This window comes from Argopecten irradians, chromosome 15 (assembly GCF_041381155.1).
Source record: "Argopecten irradians isolate NY chromosome 15, Ai_NY, whole genome shotgun sequence".
NCBI lineage: Eukaryota > Metazoa > Mollusca > Bivalvia > Pectinida > Pectinidae > Argopecten > Argopecten irradians.
In genome coordinates, this window is record NC_091148.1 from 2,597,314 (window position 1) to 2,619,289 (window position 21,976).

Sequence of the window (21,976 nt, forward strand, 5' to 3'; positions counted from 1 at the left end):
TGTAGCATTTGAATGCATTAAAAGGCATTCCCCATGCCTTTGCCAATTCCTGTAATATTTGGAGATCGAGGCTCAGGTATACATACTAGATTCTAGTCCAACAGATTTAGCATAGAAAAGGATGTGATTATCTGAATGAACGTATATACATGTAAAACCAGGGATTTAGATATACCATATACGATATAAATTTCAGGTAAAACCTATAATCTATCTAGAATAAATGTAATGTAGCTATAAGTAAAACGTATTTTTAAAATAACTTTGCGTATAGTTAAGTTTGAATATTAACGTAATATTTATGATAGCAAATGACAATAGTTTTAATTGATTTTCTCCCTCTAATTCCTTCCCAAAATTAAAGCAAGAGTTATCTCGCTTTAGTCCATCCTTACTGCATCTGTCAACATTTTAGTATCATTGTTGGAAGAAAAAAGTATATGTTTTCATCAGCCCAGATTAAAAACATTTAAAATAAATCATTTCACGGTGTTTAAAATTTATTATTGTGGATCCTTGATGTTTTGTATGTAAGAAAAAAAAATCCGGAATTAGGTTAACGTCTTTCGGTTTCATTTTAGTAATTTTAATTTATTTCCGCTTTGGAAGAGAAAAGACTATCTTTATTCAGCCGTAATAACAGGTGTGTATATTTGTGAAATTGTGACTATATACAAGTGTTTTGGTTAGAGTTTCGTCAGGGCTTTTGTCATGACCAACACTGAAATCTTGAGGAAGTTCGGTTCCCTCCAATATTCAGGAAACGAACACAGTTTGCATTGGCAATTTAAAATCAATCAATGGGATGAATCGTTCAGGCCATAAGCTAAGGTATAAAACTAGTTTGACAATATAATATCTTGACATAAATTACATCACATACTCTTGAAGGACCAATATTCGTCAGGGTAATTAAATCTTTTCAGATAGAACTATCAACAAATCAGCAAGAAATAAAATGTACCAATTTTATCAACACAAATATATAATATTTATCTACGCACAGGCATCTGCATGCTTCTGGTTTGATAAAAATAAAAGAACCTACCCCTACTATATGAAGAGTAGGGGTAGGACATTGTATTTTTCCAAAACCAGATGCAGACGCCTGTGATCTATCACAATACAGAAGATTTCTAACCACCGGGTGATGGCCGACACAATATTAATAGGGACCTATTTTCGTCAGGGGGGCTGTTCCGCTTATTAGGAAAATTGGGATAATTCCAAATAAATGATGAGCAGCAGGCACTTGTGGGATCGTGTTTTAGCAGAAAATTTCTTGTTGTTACATCGATTTTAAATCTTTAAACTTATTGGTCATGGAAAGTGGCGAACACCTCTGTTTACAGAGAATAACATTATGTTTTTAACAGTACTGCACCAAAAATTTCGGGTAAGTTGAATCGCCAAAATAATTTGTAATAACCAAAAATCTGGGCTATGAATCACATGATCAGACAAGTGACTTCCGGTACTTTGTTGACATACAGCTAATCAGTGCACATGAACAGTCAAACGCTGACGGTAGGGTTTTAAAGTAAATGGACTTAAGAAAATACCTTTGTTTAGGGGTTTAATGCTACATCGTTTTTATAAAATCACTTGGTTTTAGAACACACACCCTTTTAAGCAAATCTTCCTTGATTAAATCTTCTTTGGCAGACGACACTCTATACGAAATCACGCGATAGTTCATAAGATATAAGCAAAATTGTAAACATGACGAAAACAGGTCCCTTACGAATTTAGGGCACTTGACCATACATGTACATTGTAGTCACAATAATGATTTGAATATACAATGAGTATATACATGTAACATGACAAGAGTAGTGTACCGCCAGCCGTGCTCGAACCTGCAACACCGCACTCACTGGTCCACCACTCTACCAACTGAGTTAAAGGGAAAATCCCCTAGCATGAAGCTAGAAGGCGACTGTATCACTATGTACAATTAAAACCTGCTACACTACTCCCCTCTTTCAAATGTGTTCGCCCCCGAACACAGACCAACCCAGGTTCTCTCTCCAACAAAGCCTATCAATCATGTATAGCTTTCGCTTGGAGTGGTCTACGGCACCAAATGTAACAGGGCGAGAGTAGTGTGCCGCCAGCCAGGATAAAACCTGCTACCCCAGACTTACTGGTATGAGTGTTCATTTCATATGAGATTTTATGAAACGTGTCTAAGAAGTTTTAGTTTTGCGAGCCTTGGCGAGCAAAATTTAAACTTCGAGACGAGTTTCACAAAATCTCATATGAAATGAACACAAATTTAAGATACTTTTTATCACATAACTACAAAAACCTATATAAAACAAAGAATTTCATGTCAAAATGTATTCCAAAAATCCGGCAGAGGCCACCATTTCGTCCAGCTTTCCTTGTACTCCTGACGTCGCATCATTTTTCCTGACGTTATTTTATTGTTTCTATCTTACGTCACAATAGGTTTCCAGCCAATGAAAATCGCCCCAGGTCAAAATATATTACACTATAATGACATATGCAAAAATATTACACAGGCGAAATCACTGGATATCAGGCGGATTATCTGATAAATGTATATATATATTTCATCTTTTTTCTGGAGGATATCACCATATTCAACAGTATGAAACCATGGAATAAACATAAAAAATAGAATGTTCTTAAAGTGTTAAATCACAAGGTAATACATTGTTTATACATTATTTTTCAAAACAGAAGTCATTTTAAGTATTGTTGTAGTTATACATTAGTAAAGATGAAAGAATCATAATCACATTAAAGTGTTATTAATCACATTAATGATGTGCTTTGAGCGAATCTTGAGAGATATGCATAGAATAATATAGACCTATGATATCACATTAACCTCTATTACAGATCATGATCATTTGCTCATTTCATGTTAACGCTTGATCGTCTTTTAATAGATGTTGAACAATACTAGTACATTATGAAGATGCTGGAATCTCCCATCTGATCCGAACAAAGACGGCACCTGATGCCAACAATTGAAGAAGACTTTAGTCCAGGTAACTTTAATGAGTATGTAAAAAGTATTTTGTTTTATTAAATTTTGTCATAAAATAAATGAGATGTGATCACTTTATGTATAAAAAGGTAAAATTAAAATGTCTTCTTTGATATTTATAATTTATCACCTTTGTAAACTTAAAGAAAAGGAACTAAATTCATTCATTTGAATATTGAATGAGGTAGAGAAAATCCTTCCATAATATATTTCTGTTCATAAAATTATTTTGAACATGTAAAAAGGACAGAAAAATAAGATTCTAAGGTGGTTAATGATATCCTTTTGAGAGTTTGATTGAAGTTTTATTTCTTTTTATTTTTTTATACATGGTTAATGTAAACAAAAGTTTGACTGTTTTGGTGTATTAGGAATATTTGCTTTTTGACAGTTCTAGAATTCACATAGGAATATGATTGAAGCCAGTATAAATCACGGCACTAAAGACAACTGCACAGATACTGAACATCACATCCACAGTCAACATAATGGAGAGGTTGTACAAATCTACACTCCGGGACATCTGATTCCAGACCAAGAATTCGGTAAGTTGTAGTTATATACATGGTGTAGCTGCCAGACGGTGCAGTTCAATTCTGCTTCATTTGAATGATAATTAACGTGATGATTCAGAAGTGATAGTATCAACTAGATTTATCCTAAATGATGGGGTAACAAAGCTGTGAGAGCAGTATCATAATGGTATATGTCCATTATATACTTATTGGTTTCAATTTCAAATCCCATGTTGGGCCATGTACTGTTCTTTCTGTAGCTAGATAGGTTTGTGATTACTCCAGAATCCCGCTTGCCTGTATACTGTCTGGATATGAACCTGATATATATGTCTTTAGGGGAGATTTGCATATAAATCTGTATTTGTAAGACCTCCATATATTAAAAATTTTAACATGTAATATATGCCACATATATATATGGTGCTCATTTATCATACCCCCCTGCAACAATGTCAAGGGAAGGGGGGGAAAGAATTATTCCCTACCTATGAGGGCGTGATAACAAAATCACAAACCTCAGAGAATCCCTGAATGTCCAACCCTCAGCAAGCCTCGCGTTGGACGTTCATGAAATATCCCTCAGGTTGTGATTTTGTGGTCACACCACTAGGCAGGGAATAATTCTATTAATCATTATGCTGTATTTTCATATTACAGAGTTATCTGCCCTTGTGGGTAGGTATGGATTGTGACGTCATGTATTTGCGAGCGTAACGTCATACTTTTCAGAGAAAAAACGACGTAAATTGCGCTCGTAAAATAATGACGTAACAATCTATACCTACCCGCAAGGGAGCTTACTCTGTAATATGAAAAGACGGAATAGACATACCATTATGTCTGTTCGTTCCATTTCCATTGTTATTCAATAACTTATTTACAGATGATGGTGAGGATCCCGATTTGTCAGTTGTTTCCTTTGATGTCGCAGCAGAGACAGTCGTCACGACAACAAATCTACCGCTACACGATACAGAGATCAATATAATAAACAGCCAATCAGAGTCTTGTGACAACGCTGTTTGTCCATCGCTGTTGTTTGATGATGTTAGAAATATCAGCGGGTCCGACACGAGTGTTGGGTACGGAAATAAATTGATTTCTGCTTCTGAAATCACAGAGTCAGAGTTATCTTCCCTTAACCTGTGGCGGGAACACAACAACGCTGCAAGGTAAGTTTATAAGACTCTTTCATAAGCCTTGTTTTACAACATTTTGTGACCCTCGGTTAGAATACCCCTATCCTTTATATCCACATATGAAAGAGTACTTTTCTTTCATACCTTGACCTTTTTTGGCAATTTTATATCTATAATATCCCGCCATTTTGAAATAAGTTTGAAGAAAACCCGACTACAAGTCAATGCCCCATACATGCAAAATTATGTGATATTTTTAACACAGATTCGGTTGTTTGCATCTTTTATATTAAAACCAGTCTAGTTTCTGAAACATTTTTTTTTCAATTTTACCGCAAAACAGTAATTTTGTTGACCCTGTGACATCACAAGGCTTTATTACATGGGTAGCCATGCAATACAGTCTCAGGTGACAGGAATGTATTGTATGAGACCAGCCAGTATTACACCCGTAGGTATGAAAGAATATAGAATATTTCATTGTTATCAAATATCATTTCAATGCTATGGAAGTCGCCCTTGTTGACATGATTAATCTGTCCTCTGGCCTTTATGATACATGAATCTACCCCCAGCTTTGAGTGTGGTGACTGATCAGTCTGACATGACTAAGTGGGATGTTTCAGTTGTTAAAAGTATGGTTCAGTGAGATCGTACTATAGCTAAAAATGTCTGTAATGCATTACTCACCTGCTTTCATATGAATTAGGAATAATATCCTGTTGACGGCCAGCAATATTCGAAATAGATGCAATTCTTGATAGTAGGTTGTAACAAATGCTATTTGTGAAAGCAGTTTCCATCTAGATTTTGGTTTCATGCTATTTTTTGACATTGACAATAACATACAGTGCTGACTTAAAACAAACAAAACATTCACTGGAAGTTGCTGAACTGTCACAGTGCACAGGTCATGGGAGGAAGAAACCAAATCTCTCAAGTGATGAACAACTCTATTTCAACAAAATGATATTTGGTATTCTAGGTTCTCAGTGGAGCTCTAGATGGGTGCATGGAATTGGCCAAATCCATAATTATACATTAATGATTAAGCTACAGACAAGGTTGGGATGGGGAGGGAGGGGGACTTAGATTATCACAGCTACATTGTATTTTTAGAACATCAATGATTGGTGTACTGACAATAAACAAGCCTGGCTCGAATGTATGAACTTGTCAGATTTATTGATGAAATAGTGAAAGCTGAAAGTAAACAAAGCTTACATAAGTATGTTGATGATGGTTTGATTATTATTTACATTAAATGTAAACGGCAATGCAGCATAATAGACAACATTAACAGTACCAAAAATATGGGTACACTTATTGCTTGTCTCATTCATACACAGTTATACACTTTACACTTGCGAATATTTTTAATATAATTATGGTGACAGCATCCTTAATAAACTGGCTTGTTGCTTTACTTTACAATACTGGCAGAATAAGCTTGAGTAACTTATACTAAATGGACATGAAATATATCAATAATATCTAATGACTAGATCAGTAACATGTTGACGAGACAAATGAGTATTGAAAAAGTGCAGTTACAGAAACATACACCGTAAACACGTGGTTAAATTTACCGCTTCGATCTCACATCATAATATTGCAATTATCAGTTAATTATTTATTCTATGACTTTGGCTTTGAAACAATGCTATTCTATAATAAAGGTATCAACAAATATTATTATAAAGCTATAGACTTACACAGTATGGGCCACAATAAAGGCTAAAAGTGGCAAACAGCATATTGAGAACCGTATCAAAACAAAGTTGGGCGGAAATGGAGAAATACAAAGGGCGATAACTCTAAATCACATAAAAATTATAGGTAGCATACACCTATATAAATACAGGCCTAATAGGCAGAACACTCCTCGCCTGATATTATTATATCACTATAACTATTATAAAGCAAGATGTTATGTTTCTTAACTTGACAGTATATAAAATTGAACAAAATAACACTTGGCAGTCAAAATGGCACGAGCCACCTTAAGTCTTTTCCAGTTATTTAAGGCAAACACTTGTAATGAGATTGACTTGATCTCGAAGTATGACACATATAATAGGGAATGTATCAACACAAGTAAATGTTCGTAACTATAGGAATGTCACATTTCTCCTTATCATTATTCCATAGGAACTAGTCCAACAATTTCAGAGACAGGACGTAGAAAGTTTGATATCTTGTTGTCGCGACACACACGAAGCTCGACTTGACGTACTAATCCGTCCTCACTAGGAATAACGCGTGTCACAATTCCCATCGGCCAATCGTTTCTCGCCGTCTGTGAATCCTTCATTAGCACAACATCTCCAACCACCACATTGCACGATTTCTCTTGCCATTTTCTCCTTGGTTGTAAGGAAGCCAAATACTCTGTTCTCCAACGACACCAGAACCTCTCTGCAAGGACCTGAACATGGCGCCACTGTGAATGGTAAATGTCTTTGAGACTAAGATGTTGGAATGACTCTGTCCACGTTTGATCTTCAGTCTTCTGGGTAAGAAGAGTGGATGGCGATAAGATGAATGGTTGCTCCGGATCAGATGACACAGGTACCAAAGGACGAGCATTTATGATGGCAGTAACTTCAGCGAGGAAGGTACAGAGGACTTCATGGGTGAGGTCCTTTCCTTTATTTCCCAGCAACATGGCATCGAGAATCCTGCGTGACACACCAATCATTCTTTCCCATATTCCGCCAAAATGGGAGGCGTGAGGGTGGTTGAATATCCATGTAGCGCCGTGAGTTGAAAAGAAGTCCTTCATGTCCCTACTTTCGATTACAGTGACTCCTAAATCGGAGGTAGCACCAACGAAGTTTGTTCCTCGGTCTGACCGGAATTGTTTTACTTTCCCGCGGATAGCATACAGTCTTCTAACTGCATTTATGAAACAGGAAGAGCTCATCTCTTCTAGCACCTCTATATGAACTGCTCTCGTAAACATACAGGTAAATAAAGCTGCCCAGCGCTTGTTGGAAAGAACACCACCCCTAGTACGTCGAGTTGTTATCTCCCATGGACCAAAGACATCGACTCCCACAAAGGAAAATGGCGGTGTGGGCGTGACCCTGTCAATAGGCAAATCAGCCATCTTCTGAGTACAGGGGCGACTTCTGAGTCTTCTGCATATAACGCAACGATGTACGAGGAGGGATATCAACCTTTTATCACCAGTCACCCAAAATCCAGCTGCCCTGACTGCTCCTTCAGTGAAGTGTCTCTCTTGGTGAGACACAGATTCATGGTAATGTCTCGTAATGAGAGTAGCTATATGATGTGACCCTGGGATCAGAATAAAATGTTTGATGTTTTCTTGCAGGCTGGACATATTTAGTCTACCGCCAACGCGCAGAAGTCCATCCTCGTCTAGAATAGGGCACAGTTTTAGTAGAGAGCTGTTTTTTGGTAGAGGTTTTCCTTGTCCAAGAACGTCAACCTCACGACTATGTGCTTGTTTCTGGACCTCTTTGATTATAAATAGCTCAGCAGCATGCAGCAGTCCTTGGGGCTTTTGGTATTCATCAGGTTTAACCTTTCTTTGTAGATTTGTGAAACGTTCCGCGGCAAGCATGACCCGAGATACAGCTCGAATAAGTTTCATCCAGTCAGAATGTTTGTGTATTAGATCTGTAACAGGGGTAGGCGAGATTTGAGTCTTCATAGCAACAACCTCTGGGCGAACATTTTCATCCTGCGAGGGTTCCACTAGCGAAAACGACTCTTCCTTTAACGTAGAGCGTAGACAAAGTTGAGGTGGTCCAGAGATCCACATACTATCTTTCAGCTGTGATGCAGGTACAAACCGTGTGCCCTCATCAGCAGGGTTACTCTCCGATGCGACATAAAACCACTGTTCTGGTTTCGAGAATCTGAGTATCCTACTTACTCGGTTGGCAACGTAGACATAAAACCGTCTTGTACGGTTATTCAAATATCCTAAGACGACTTTACTATCGGAGTAAAATGTCATTTGTTCTGGAGGTAGCTACAACTGTTCAGAAAGAATCTCGCCTACTTCGACAGCCAGCAGAGCACCACACAGCTCTAGTCGCGGTATGGAGTGGCCATGTTTCGGGGCCACCTTAGACTTCCCCAGGAGGAATGTGGTGTAAGTCTCTCCGTTGTTATTTAGGGTAAGATACGCCACTGCTGCTATAGCGCGTTCCGAAGCGTCAGCAAATATATGCACCTCGTTGGTCAAGTCACCTTTTGAGATGGGAGTTCTTCGCGGAATTGAGAAGCTATCAAGATGTAATAGAGATTTCTCCCAAGTTTCCCACTTGACGCGTTGTGTTTCAGATAGGGGCTCGTCCCAGTCAACCGTTCCCTCGACCATATCGCGAAGCAGGACCCTTCCTTGGATGATCACCGGAGCCAAAAAACCTAAAGGATCGTAGAGGGAATTGATGGTGGAAAGCACCCCACGACGAGTGTATGGCTTCGGAGTGTCGGACACCTTGAAGGAAAACGCATCAGTAGGAAGTCTCCAACACAGGCCTAAACTACGCTGAGACGGTATGTCGTCATCGCCAAGATTAAGATCTTTTAAATCCTGCGCAAGGTCTTCGGATGGGAAGTTGTCGAGAACCTCCTGGGAGTTGGAGCAGATCTTGTGTAACCGAATATGACCTGTGGCTAAAGCTGCTTGAGTACGTGTGAGAAGGCTAACCGCTTCTTCCGGAGTCGACACAGAAATCAAGCCATCGTCTACGTAGAAGTTGTTTTGTACAAAGTCATTAACATCACTTCCATAATCAGTCTCGGCATCCTTAGCCGTTTTCCTGAGTCCATAGCTAGCCACAGCGGGGGACGGACCGTTACCAAACACGTGTTTGGTCATCCTGTATTCTGTCAAGGGTTGCGAGGGGTCATTATCTTTGTACCAGTAGAAACGGAGAAAATCCCTATGATCTGGTCTTACTGAGAAGCAGTAAAACATTTGCTGTACATCAGCAGTTACTGCTATCTCCTCCTTCCTGAAGCGAAGTAACACGCCAAGCAAGTTATTTGTAAGATCAGGGCCTTTCAAAAGGACTTGGTTAAGGGATATACCAGAATATTTCGCTGATGAATCAAAAACTCCCCTGATTTTGCCGGGTTTCTTTGGGTGGTACACGCCAAATAAAGGAAGATACCATCTTTCTTTGTTCTCATCTATCGGTGGAGCTATTTCTGCGTGACCCTTGTCGATGATACCCTTCATGAAATTTACCATATGTTCCCGCTTGGTATGATTTTTCTGCAGGTTAGCATCCAGCATACGTGCCCGTTTAAGAGCGAGGGGTTGGTTGTTTGGAAGACGAGGACGATTTTCGCGAAAGGGTAATGGTGCTGACCAAGACCCATCTGTGGTTTTGACAAATTCTCTGTCCATCAGCTCCATCAGTGACAATCCTGGTTTGTCATCATGCTTCGTGCAAAGGAATATGTTGTTGCGCAGGTCAGGTGAATCTTTAACCTGAAACCTATTAGCACACTCTTCAAATAGAGTCACTCTTCCGTCTGGAAGAACCTTTGTTTTCATTACGCTGACAACATCTGACTTGTGTGTTTTCCCAAGGCAGGTCTCACCTACTACGACCCATCCTAACTTCAATCTCTGAGCAAAAGGATCACCACTGGACCCTGTCCGCTGTTCAGTCACATGAAAGGCTTCTGGTAAGTCTCTTCCTATGAGGAGTTGGATATCTATTTCTGGTTCCACGGGGGGCAAGTTTATGTCCGACATGTGGGGATACCAGGTAGCCACTTGTGGTGGAGGAATTTCTTCCCTGTTACTAGGAATCTGATTACACTCGATAATAGTAGGTAGGTTCATGGTATATGTCCCATCCATAGATGTCACGGCCAAACCATTGAGTCGACGGCCATGTGTAGTTTGCTTTCCTGAGCATGATACTACTGTGTAAGGTACGGAGCCGCTTGCGGGAATACCCCAATAGTCAAAGATTTCAGAGCGTCCAAGGCTTTTATTGCTTTGATCGTCCAGGATCACGTATACAGTACGAAACTTATCTGGTTCTTCCGCAGGATGTAGCTTGACAAGAAGTGTTTTGGCGCAGGAGCGTCCACTGAATCCCTTTCCACATATTCTTGTACACTGACTTGACACAGACGTTGACTGATCATGTCTCTCTGTATTTTCTGATTGAGGGAGCTGGACTGGTCTGGGAGTTCTCTCTCCTCGCCGTGACTTGACTTAACCCTTTGCTGTTTATCAGAGTTCTTATGGTAGTTGTCAGAAGTTGGATGGAGAGCTGTGGGATGTTTGTCACTACGACATATATCACAACATATCACTTCGTGACAGTTTTTGTAGAGATGCGAGTTCGACTTACAACATTTGAAGCAGATGTGATGCTCCGCGAGCAACTTCTTGCGTTCCGACAAAGACTTTTCTCTGAATTTTCTGCATTGGTTAAGTGTGTGATTTGAGTCATGAATAATACATTTTCCTTCATTGAAGACCACGTCTTTTTGCTGAGTATCACCCTTTACATCGGTTTTCTTCACCCGAATATCTGTGCGACGCTGATTATCAAAACGACGTGTGCTGGCAGCAGATGAGCTATCATGACTGAATATCATTAGACCTGGGTCATTTAGCACCGATGTCATCTCTTTCATAAAGCTTGCGAAAAATCCAAATGGAGGATAGACATTGCCATGTGATTTTTTATATGAAGCTGCTCTATCTGTCCACTTAAATTGCAATCTGGGTGGCAGCTTCGACACCACCTGGTTGATGCCAAGGGACGAGTCGTAGTATGACAGGATTCCTGTAAAATTGCTGTTTTGCTTCACAGTGTAAAATTTCTGTTATGATGTCCAATAGATCATATAATTTTTCAGGGTCCTTGGCGGTGACTCTAGGAAACTTGTCCAGCTTTTTCTTTAGCGAGGATTCAATTACCTCAGGGCAGCCATATTGCTCATCTAATCTTCTCCATAGTTCTTGACGACCATGGTTCGGGTTACCAGCTATTGATGCCCGTATGCTTTTTGCAGGACGTGAAGATTTAGGCCCCAACCATTTGACCAGTAAGTCAAGCTCTTCTGATGGATTTGCATCCACCTCTTTCATAATGGCTTGGAAGCTAGCCTTCCAACATATGTAATTCTCTGGAAGGTCATCAAATTGTGAAAGTCTAGACATTGTCATTTCTTTCTTCATCAGAAACTTTGTGAAATCTAGGCACTGAGTTTGAGCATTGACAGCCGCTGTAGGGTGAAATGAAGGGGCTACAGGATTCCAAAAGGTTTGTTCTCGCTGATCATTTACTTTAGGTGGGATTTCAGTCTTATCATTCGGACTAGCACTTAACTGGTTTCCATTTAGAGAGTTCTGGACTTTGACGTATTGCCGAGTCCTTTCATTTACTACTTCCTGGTCCACACTTGACCTTTCGCTTTCAGAAAGGCTATCCTCTTCTAAAACCTTTAGTTCTGTAGCGGCTAAAACTGCTTCTTTCTTAACTGTGAGAACGTCTAAGTCCACTTGTAATTCTAACTTTTTCCTGGTAGCAGCTGCTTGAGTTCTTTGTTCCTCTTCCTCTAGCCTGGCTTTCTCTTTCCTTAGCTCAGCCTCCTTTAACTCAAATTCTAACTGAGCCTTAGTAGCCGCCACTTTAAGACGCTGTTTGAGGACTGATGAAGATGACGAAGCATAGTCACTGCTTTCCTTAGAACTTCTATTACTGCGAGACAATTTATCCTTTCTTGTTCTGATCGTGTCCTTGATCTATTGCTCATTGCTTTGTGTTTTGTTTCAATGTTAGTGATTCCCACATTCACGCTGATTTGAGAAAGAGCCTGCTGTACTCTTGATTCTAGGTGTGAACGATGTGATAGGTGATTAGACTTTTCCTCTAGGCTGCTCTGTGACCTTTCTCTGGTGAGGAACTGTAAGAACTTTTCTGATAATTCCGTGTAATTTTGTAATAATTCACGAATGCGTGCCTTTACCTCATGTACACGAGATAACTCTGAGGCTGGAATGTCGACCGTAATAAGATCATCGATATCTGTGGTGAGTCTTAAAAACTTTGAGGAGAATGTTGCCACAGTTTCCTTAAACTGTTCCTCTGCTTTTGGAGATAGTTTCCTAAGCCGCTTCTCATCTCCTTCAAAATCTTGATTAGTTGATGAACCATCTAATGGTTGATCCTCAGTAGTGATCTGTTTGGTTTCAGGACAGCTTGAATCCTTATTTGCCTCCATGATTGGTGGTGATTGACTGTCTTTCACTGTACTGACAATAAACAAGCCTGGCTCGAATGTATGAACTTGTCAGATTTATTGATGAAATAGTGAAAGCTGAAAGTTAAACAAAGTTTACATAAGTATGTTGATGATGGTTTGATTATTATTTACATTAAATGTAAACGGCAATGCAGCATAATAGACAACATTAACAGTACCAAAAATATGGGTACACTTATTGCTTGTCTCATTCATACACAGTTATACACTTTACACTTTCGAATATTTTTAATATAATTATGGTGACAGCATCCTTAATAAACTGGCTTGTTGCTTTACTTTACAATACTGGCAGAATAAGCTTGAGTAACTTATACTAAATGGACATGAAATATATCAATAATATCTAATGACTGGATCAGTAACATGTTGACGACACAAATGAGTATTGAAAAAGAGCAGTTACAGAAACATACACCGTAAACACGTGGTTAAATTTACCGCTTCGATCTCACATCATAATATTGCAATTATCAGTAAATTATTTATTCTATGACTTTGGCTTTGAAACAATGCTATTCTATAATAAAGGTATCAACAAATATTATTATAAAGCTATAGACTTACACAGTATGGGCCACAATAAAGGCTAAAAGTGGCAAACAGCATATTGAGAACCGTATCAAAACAAAGTTGGGCGGAAATGGAGAAATACAAAGGGCGATAACTCTAAATCACATAAAAATTATAGGTAGCATACACCTATATAAATACAGGCCTAATAGGCAGAACAATTCGTTATAAAGTATTTATTAATAGAACATCAATGATTGGTTATCAAACTTCAAGAAAATCTTTTGTTTTGGTTATATAGCCAAAGACCAGATACAGACCACCCCTTAGAAGGCAGTCCATTTCTGAAGACAAATACATCAGATATAGACATACAGAATACACTGTCACCTGAGGACCTGACAAAACGCGAGAGAGCAAGGCTGCTGAAACAGAAACTCCGGAAAAATCCTTTGTTCAGGTATGGATTAGAAGTCTAATTACATAAAGGTTTTATGTGAGTGGCTATGTGATATGAAATTTTGATTATGTAAACAGTTTAATAATTTGAAAATTGAGTAATTGTAATTGAGTTTTGACCAAGTAATTGTAATTGTAATTAATTCCATTGCAATGTAATTGACCCCAACCCTGGCTACAAGCCTTTACAAGTTTTGTAAACTTGTTTCATGTCACATAGACACATGTGTAAGATTCTATTTATCACATGACTATTATTAACGGAATATTTAATATAAACAAAACATCCAGTTTCTTTTTTGTGTAAGAGTGATGAAATCAGCCTTGGATTTGACATTTTCGTCTTACGAGACAATCTTGCAACGCCATATTTGGATTACGACATCATGTTCACTTTGACGTCACCATAGTTATACTCAAAGCTTTAATAGACTATATCTTTTACAAATTTTGTATCTTCAGAGAAAAGGAAAAAGAGCAGGCCAGAGCCAGGATGAGAAATAAGAGAAATGACCCTGAGTATCGAGAAAAAGAACGAAGGAAGGATAGAGAAAGACGAAAAATTGTTCGACATGTGAATGAAGAGGCTCGTGAAAAGGAACGCGAAAGAGATAGAGTTCAAAAAAGACTAAATAGAGAAAATATGAAAGAATTAAAGCAACTGCACCACCACGAGGCTCTGGTTGGTATGGCAGATACTTTATATGTGGAAAACTGTTTTGTGATATCAGACTCAAGTGATCAGGGTTATTGGACAAGTGAGCATGTGATTGGTTCAAATTCTGACTCTATCATCCAATCAGAATCAAGAACAGATGATGACGACAGTTCTTTACTGCCGCTGGACTTCGATGATAAAGTTACTGTAGACTCAAGTATTGGATAGTGTCTTAAGCTCATGGTTATTTATAAAATCAAATGAAAATAATGACATTGAGTTTTTTTAATTAACTGTATAAATTACTAAGTTGTGGTCATCCTCGATATTCCAGGGGTTCTCATCACTTAAGGTCTCTACACCCGTGGACTTACTCATTATAAAACTGGAAGCAACATAACAGAACAGGTAATTTAGCTGTGTGATGTACATCAAACAAGCTGTATAACGGTATACTGTGGTTGACTGTGTGACTTTAAAGTTATGCGTTACTCTCTCTGTAGTCTTCAAAGGAAAGCTATGCAGGCCTGTGATTGGTTCAGATGTTTTCCCCTGAGATATTGCAGTGGTGTAGAGATCACAAGTGATTGGTACCCCCGTAATATCGAGACTGAGTTGTGGAAATGACGGACGTCGTGCCATATCGCATAAGCTCACCTGTGCCTCGGTCAGGTGAGCTAATAAAGAAACAACTAACCGATAAGTAAAGTGAAAGAAACAACTAAGGTAGCAGTGTACAGTTAGACCGAATGGCCATGGGTGAGATTTTTATTAAGCAGAAAGCCCCTGTTTTATTATATGCATGAAAAATAAAAAAAATGTATATGACATACCTATGTCGAAATAGGCTCAGTTCCGCTATCACGACAGTGATGCTTGGTTTTAAACTGTATCCAAGAAAAAAAATTCTAGTAGAGGGGGTGTAATTTTGGGTTTAAAAAAACCCAATTTTTTGCAATTTTTCAAAAAAAAAAAAAAATTGGTTACCATTGTTTTTACAGGCTCACAAAACAACAAAAAGCAGACCTGTCCAAAAATGAACTCTGCATGACAATTGCAGATGTTGTGTAGATTAAAAATATATATACTTTTATATAGGTGTTATTTAAGGTTAAAAAGCTGTGTGTACATAATTAAAGCCTGCACATTATTTTGCTGCATTTTTCAAATCTACTGTACACTAGTACTGCTACCTAACCGATAAGTAAAGGGAAAAAACAACTAACCGATAAGTAAAGGGAAAGAACAACTAACGGATAAGTAAAAGGAAAAAACAACTAACCGATAAGTAAAGGGAAAAAACAACTAACCGATAAGTAAAGGGAAAAAACAACTAACCAATAAGTAAAGGGAAAAAACAACTAACCAATAAGTAAAGGGAAAAAACAACTAACCGTTAAGTAAAGTGAAGAACCACATATTTATTCCCAAAATGCACAGTTTGTAGTCATGGTGATTTTTAATGGCAGTTTTTACCCTACAATTGGGTTTGCGCTTGGATAAATCCCCCAATTACAGTGGGTCAGACAACTCGACATGTGGTCATGGCAACGAGTTTCACAGACGGACAGATGGCTGTGGTGATGTCCGTCAGCCGGGGCTACAGTAGTACTGAGACAGGACTGGACACACGGCTTCAGGAGAGTGTCTTCACAAAGACAATAACAGTGTTTGGACTGGTAGTGGACACTGCAGGCCTGTGTATGGACAGCCAGACAGACCAAGAGGACAGCTCCAAATATCTCCTTATACATCTCGAGTATCTGTCAAAATGAAGACATGTAGAGCATTGGATCGGACATGCTGCAATCTGTTAAGTTGACATATACTGTATTTACATTCATAGAACATTGTATAGTAGCATAACAGTGGCGTAGGAAGATGAAACGTAATGGGGGGTGGTGGGGGGAAGGCAAAGGTCCTCAATATTTTGTAACCCGCCCCGCCCCGCACCTACAGGAGGAGATTAATTCAACACACAATCAAATATATTTTATATACTTTTTTCATATATTATTATATATAATCCTTGTACACATTTATAAACAGTGGGGTCGCTAAAAGGAAATTAACAAATACACAAATTGGCTAAATTAGCGTGTGAGCGCCGAAGGCGCAACGTTTTGGTGGTTGGAGGTCCTGGGGTCTCCTCAGGGAAAAATATTACGATTTAGAATGGCCGAGATGAGTTTTATATTGTATTTCGATGATTTTGCGAGCTCCTGAAAGCTCCATCATCAGATGGTGGGCTATTCAAATCGCTTTTCGTCTGGTCTGTCGTCCGTCCTTCCATCCATCGCTCCGTCCTTCCGTCCGTTAACATTTCTTGTTACTGCTATTTCTCCGAAATGGCTGAAGGGATCTTTCTCAAATTTCATATGTAGGTTTCTCTAGGGCCTTAGTTGTGCATATTGCATTTTGGGACCGATTGGTGAACAAGATGGCCGCCAGGCCGCCATCTTGGATTTTGATAGTTTAAGTTTGTTACCGATATTTCTCAGAAAGTACTGAAGGGATCTCTCTCAAATTTCATATGTAGGTTCCCCTAGGGCCCAAGTTGTGCATATTGCATTTTGGGACGGATCGGTCAACAAGATGGCCACCAGGCAGCCATCTTGGATTTTGACAATTGAAGATTGTTACTGCTATTTCTCAGAAATAAATGAAGGGATCTCTTTCAAATTTCATTTTTAGGTAACCCTAGGGCCTTAGTTGTGCAAAATGTATTTTGGGACGGATCGGTCAACAAGATGGCCCCCAGGCCACCATCTTGGATCTTGATAGTTAAAGTTTGTTACCGCTATTTCTCAGAAATAAATGAAGGAGTGTCTCTCAAATTTCATATGAAGGTTCCCTAGGGCCCTAGTTGTGCATATTGCATTTAAAGACGGATCGGTCAACAAGATGGCTGACAGGTAGCCATCTTGGATTTTGATAGTTGAAGTTTGTTACTGCTATTTCTAAAAAAGTAATGAAGTGATCTGTTTCATATTTCATATATGTTGTATGTTTGAAAAAGTTTGAAAAGCAGAGAAAAGATCCTCCTTCCATTGTCAGACGTAGATCATGCTTTGGTGGGCGCCAAGATCCCTCTGGGATATCTTGTTAAGTATTATGTTTTTATGTTTGAAGATTTTTGGTGGTTCCCAATAAAAACCAGATTGAATGTTTGAAATCAGTAGAAAAAGTTATTTTGTGTAAACATATGGTCCATGATGGATCATATAGAATATTAAATTTAAAAAAAAAAGATATATATATATGTGTGTGGGTGTGTGTGTGTCTTTAAATAGATGAAGAGAACTGCGCATGTAGCACTCCCTCAGGCTATTTTAAACAAGCTGTGTTCTTAAGGAAGACAAAGATCACATCAGAGGATAAAAAAATATTGATGTAAAGTTCTAGCGCAGTGGAGGTCCATTCCACAAGTTAGAACTATCAGTATTTTAATTCCGTCTTTGCATAATACAGAGTTATCTGCCCTTGCGGGTAGGTATTGCTTGTGACATCATGCAGGGATCAATCTAGCTCTGATTTATTACCTTTTATGGGTAAATTTCCCCTCAAGAAATGAATTCCCCTCTGGCCTAAAATGCCCCTGAAGATTTAAAAATTCCCCATTTGAAGCTAAAAAATGACCGTTTTTGTAACACAATTTCCCCTTTGACTTATTTTTCATTAATATTTGTAAGACTTATTTGCAAATGCCTTCATATTTATCATACAGCAACTGCATGTTTTATGATAAACTCCAATTTTTCATTATTGAACTTGCTTTTTACTAAATCTAAAAATAAAGTTAGTTGTTTTACAGTACTTTCGTCAAAATGAATATTTTGCCAATTTCGCCAAACTTTTCCCCTATTTTGAAAAAGGGTAGTTTCCCCCAAAGCCTAGATTGATCTCTGTCATGGTCATCTGTTTGCAAGGTCAGTGTAACGTCATACTTTTCAGAGAAAATGACGTGAATTTCACTCCCAAAATGATGACGTCATAATGGGTACCTACCCGCATGGGACGTAACACTGTAATATATGCAGAGACGAAAAGCCAGCCATGCCTATTTGGTGATGCTACATGGAGCTACTGACTTTAACCTATATTCTTGTGAATTGAACGAGCTTCATCCAGTTATTCTGATATGGATTTATAATTTATGTATAAATGTATGAAAATATTTATAACATTAAAACAATTACATCTTTTGGATATCTCGTATAACTTCTGGGCCTTCGGTTTGACTCATTTGTCAAATTTATAAATCATATTTTTATTTTCTTGGGCTTCTGCTTGACTCCCGTTAAGGCTTTGGATAAGGTCATCTTGACTGCGTTTTTTTTATATTTATTCTCAAGAGCTTGTATCATGCCTTTGTCATGATCAGGTTTTCAAATCCATAAATTTATATTTTAATGTTAATGATACTTGATTTTTTTTTCTTTATATGCACACCTTGATATGTGTAAATGTTCTCTTGTAGCCATTTTTGTTTTAGACCACATCTTAAGAATTTTTAATTACTAACATTATTGTGTTACCAGATTGTATTGATGTGTATACAAAGTGGCATTTTAATGAATCCCATATGTACACGATTCAAATATAGACCAGATTTTATGTCTGATTTACTTCAATTTCTTACATAAATACAGCCTTTGGCCAAACAGTCACAACTGGAGAAGTTGATCCTGTGAAGTTACTCAACATTATTTCAATAGACTAAACCACAGATACCTTGTTTCTCTAGGAATGTCTAGAAATAGAAAATAGCGTTCAATGTCTAGAAATAGAAAATAGTTTTTCATCGTCCACAAAAGTCCTGACAAATTTTCTCCATTTTTAGCCCACCATCAACAGATGGTGGGCTATTCAAATCGCTTTTTGTCCGTGGTCCGTCCGTCCGTTCGTCCTTCCGTCCGTTAACAATTCTTGTTACCGCTATTTCTCAGAAAATACTGAAGGGATGTTTCTCAAATTTCATATGTAGGTTCCCCTAGGGCCCTAGTGGTGCATATTGTATTTTGGGACCAATCGGTCTACAAAATGGCCGCCAGGCAGCCATTTTCGATTTTGATAGTTAAAGTTTGTTACCGCTATTTCACAGAACGCACAGTAGGGATCTTTTTCAAATTTCACGTGTAAGTTTCCCTAAGGGCCTAGTTGTGCAAATTGCATTTTGGGACCAATCGGTTAACAAGATGGCCGACAGGCCGCCATCTTGAGTTTTGACATTTGAAGTTTGTTACAGCTATTTCTCAGAAAGTACTGAAGGGATGTGCATGTGCAGGTTCACTTATTATTAGGGGCCTAGTTGTGCATATTGCATTTTGGGACTGATTGATGAACAAGATGGCCGACAGGCCGCCATCTTGGATTTTGATAGTTAAAGCTTGGTACCACTATTTCTCAGAAAGCACTCAAGGGATCTGTATCAAATTGCATGTGCAGGTTCCACTAGGGGTCTAGTTGTGCATATTGCATTTTCGGACCGATCGGTGAACAAGATGGCCGACAGGATGCCATCTTGGATTTTGATAGTTGAAGTTCGTTACTGTTATATATCTCAGAAAGTAGTCAAAGGATCTTTCTCAAATTTCATCTGTAGTAATATGTAGTAAAAGTTTAAAAAGCAGAGAAAAGATCCCTCTTTCCTTTGTCAGACAAAGATCGTTCTTAGGTGGTCGCCAAGATCCCTCTGGGATCACTTGTTAGTCTATATCATATGTATTGAATTTTCACTATTAAAGGTTTGAACATTACGTGCTTGAACGTTTTAGGAATTGTATTTGTGTATTTTAAATAGAATGATTTAATATCTTGAAACTTAGTTTACGAAAAAGATTGATTTGGAGGGTAATAATGACCCAAACAAAATTTGTCTTTGTTTTTTTTTTCATAAATGAAATTTTATAAGACTTCGGTAGAATTTAGAATTTTAGCTCGTTAAAGATCTGTGGAAAACGACTACAAAGAAATTCAGCAATACGTTACCTGACATTTTAAATGGAAAGATCTGCGCAACATACTACTTTCAATTTGTTGAAAATCAACGCCGCATATGGTTGAGAGTAATTAATCACAAAATCGCATACTTTCAGTATTAATCGATTTTCCTTATTCTCATTGGCCTATATAATGCATAATCATATGAAGATGATTATTCTGCATATTTAATAAAAGTTTCTATTTTTAGAAACACCGAAATGGAGTTAATAATATGTAATGGTTATAGCTATATTGAGTTCATAATGCCTTTACATCGAGTTCGTCATGGTAATGTTCTAAAACCATTATTCTTCTCTATTCAAAAATCTGAGTGTACTCTAAATAAACCGCGAAGCGGTTTAGGCTGAGAGTACACTCAGAATTTTGTGTTAAACATGTATCTCCATAACATAAAAAATCTATTCAAATAAATCCTTATAATTCAATTTACAAAAGATAATCTCTTCAATATTCAAAATTCATTTTGGGACTCTTTTGTCTATGAAATCATTACGCCGCCATCTCAGCCAATTAGAAGCAACGTTACAAACGGCGACGCCATTTTTTTCCTTTATGGGCTGATAAAGTGAATTCTTAAGCCAATGAAAATACTCGTAACAAGCAAAATTGAATTATAAAACTGTAAATAAATTCAAATCTGATGAAGGAAATAAAGAACCGTTGGTTCAGTTAATATAGTGATGCACTGTCTTGATAGAATATAAAATAATGACCATCGGGGTACGTTCGCTTTCAATATTTAGTTCCATAATGCGGTATAACATCATATTTCCATCAACTTAGGTCCATAATTAAATTGATAAGACTTTCCAAATATTAATTTATAAGATATTAATTAATTGCGAACTAATTAATCATTCATAATACTTACTACCAACACGTTCTATAAAATGACGAAATGGTTAAATCCTTGTTGCACTAGATACAGTATGTGGTAAGTAAATGATAAATTATCTTAAATATTCAAGGTATATGTAGTCTTCTAGGCAGGTGTTTGTTTTCACAGGAACTTTCCTTGACCTGTGTTACCAGTATAGTCTGATAGGAATGTCCGTTGGGTCACAGACCTTCTGATACGTTACGAGTTAATACAATTGTCATGACGCGATAATCAAATCAATCAATATTTTTATTTTAGTGTCACGCATCGTAAAAATATACAGCCATTGATAAAATAAATGTACAAGTGATTTTTGATGCCCAGCCGATATAGGCTTATGAGACACTTATGAAAATGTACATGGAGTTAAAAATCCTCATTGTTATACATATTAAAACTATATTAAAAATCACACGTGAAGCACAAAAGTAAAATTTCATCATGGTATCATTTAAAACATTTTTTATATTCTTAAAATTAGCCTTCTTCGTTTCATCA

At 37.8% G+C, this 21,976-nt stretch overlaps 1 protein-coding gene and 1 long non-coding RNA gene across 3 annotated transcripts; one reads left to right on the plus strand and one right to left on the minus strand.

Moving 5' to 3' along the window:
- The first annotated feature begins 592 nt into the window (after positions 1 to 592).
- On the plus strand, positions 593 to 14,865 carry LOC138308944 (putative uncharacterized protein DDB_G0271982). 2 transcript variants are annotated; one of them, XM_069250000.1, is made up of 6 exons: positions 593 to 643; positions 2,922 to 3,036; positions 3,414 to 3,567; positions 4,424 to 4,712; positions 13,777 to 13,935; positions 14,397 to 14,865. In XM_069250000.1, the coding sequence occupies exons 3-6, from the start codon at positions 3,435 to 3,437 to the stop codon at positions 14,818 to 14,820; spliced, it is 1,005 nt and encodes a 334-aa protein (XP_069106101.1). In that variant the 5' UTR covers positions 593 to 643; positions 2,922 to 3,036; positions 3,414 to 3,434; the 3' UTR covers positions 14,821 to 14,865. The 2 variants fall into 2 exon arrangements, with proteins under 2 accessions (XP_069106101.1, XP_069106103.1); XM_069250002.1 differs by having other exon boundaries at positions 2,922 to 3,023.
- A 1,128-nt stretch (positions 14,866 to 15,993) lies between these two features.
- On the minus strand, positions 15,994 to 21,588 carry LOC138308945 (uncharacterized). Its single transcript, XR_011206166.1, has 2 exons — positions 21,470 to 21,588; positions 15,994 to 16,355 (listed from the first exon to the last, which is right to left on the minus strand). It is a non-coding gene; the product is annotated as an uncharacterized lncRNA (long non-coding RNA).
- Between the last annotated feature and the right edge of the window lie 388 nt (positions 21,589 to 21,976).

Coding starts and splice junctions, on each gene's coding strand:
- LOC138308944 (XM_069250000.1), top strand. CDS start 3,435: ATGATTGAAGCCAGTATAAATCACGGCACTAAAGACAACTGCACAGAT. Junction 4,713..13,776: donor GAACACAACAACGCTGCAAG/GTAAGTTTATAA, acceptor TTGGTTATATAG/CCAAAGACCAGATACAGACC. Junction 13,936..14,396: donor CGGAAAAATCCTTTGTTCAG/GTATGGATTAGA, acceptor TTGTATCTTCAG/AGAAAAGGAAAAAGAGCAGG.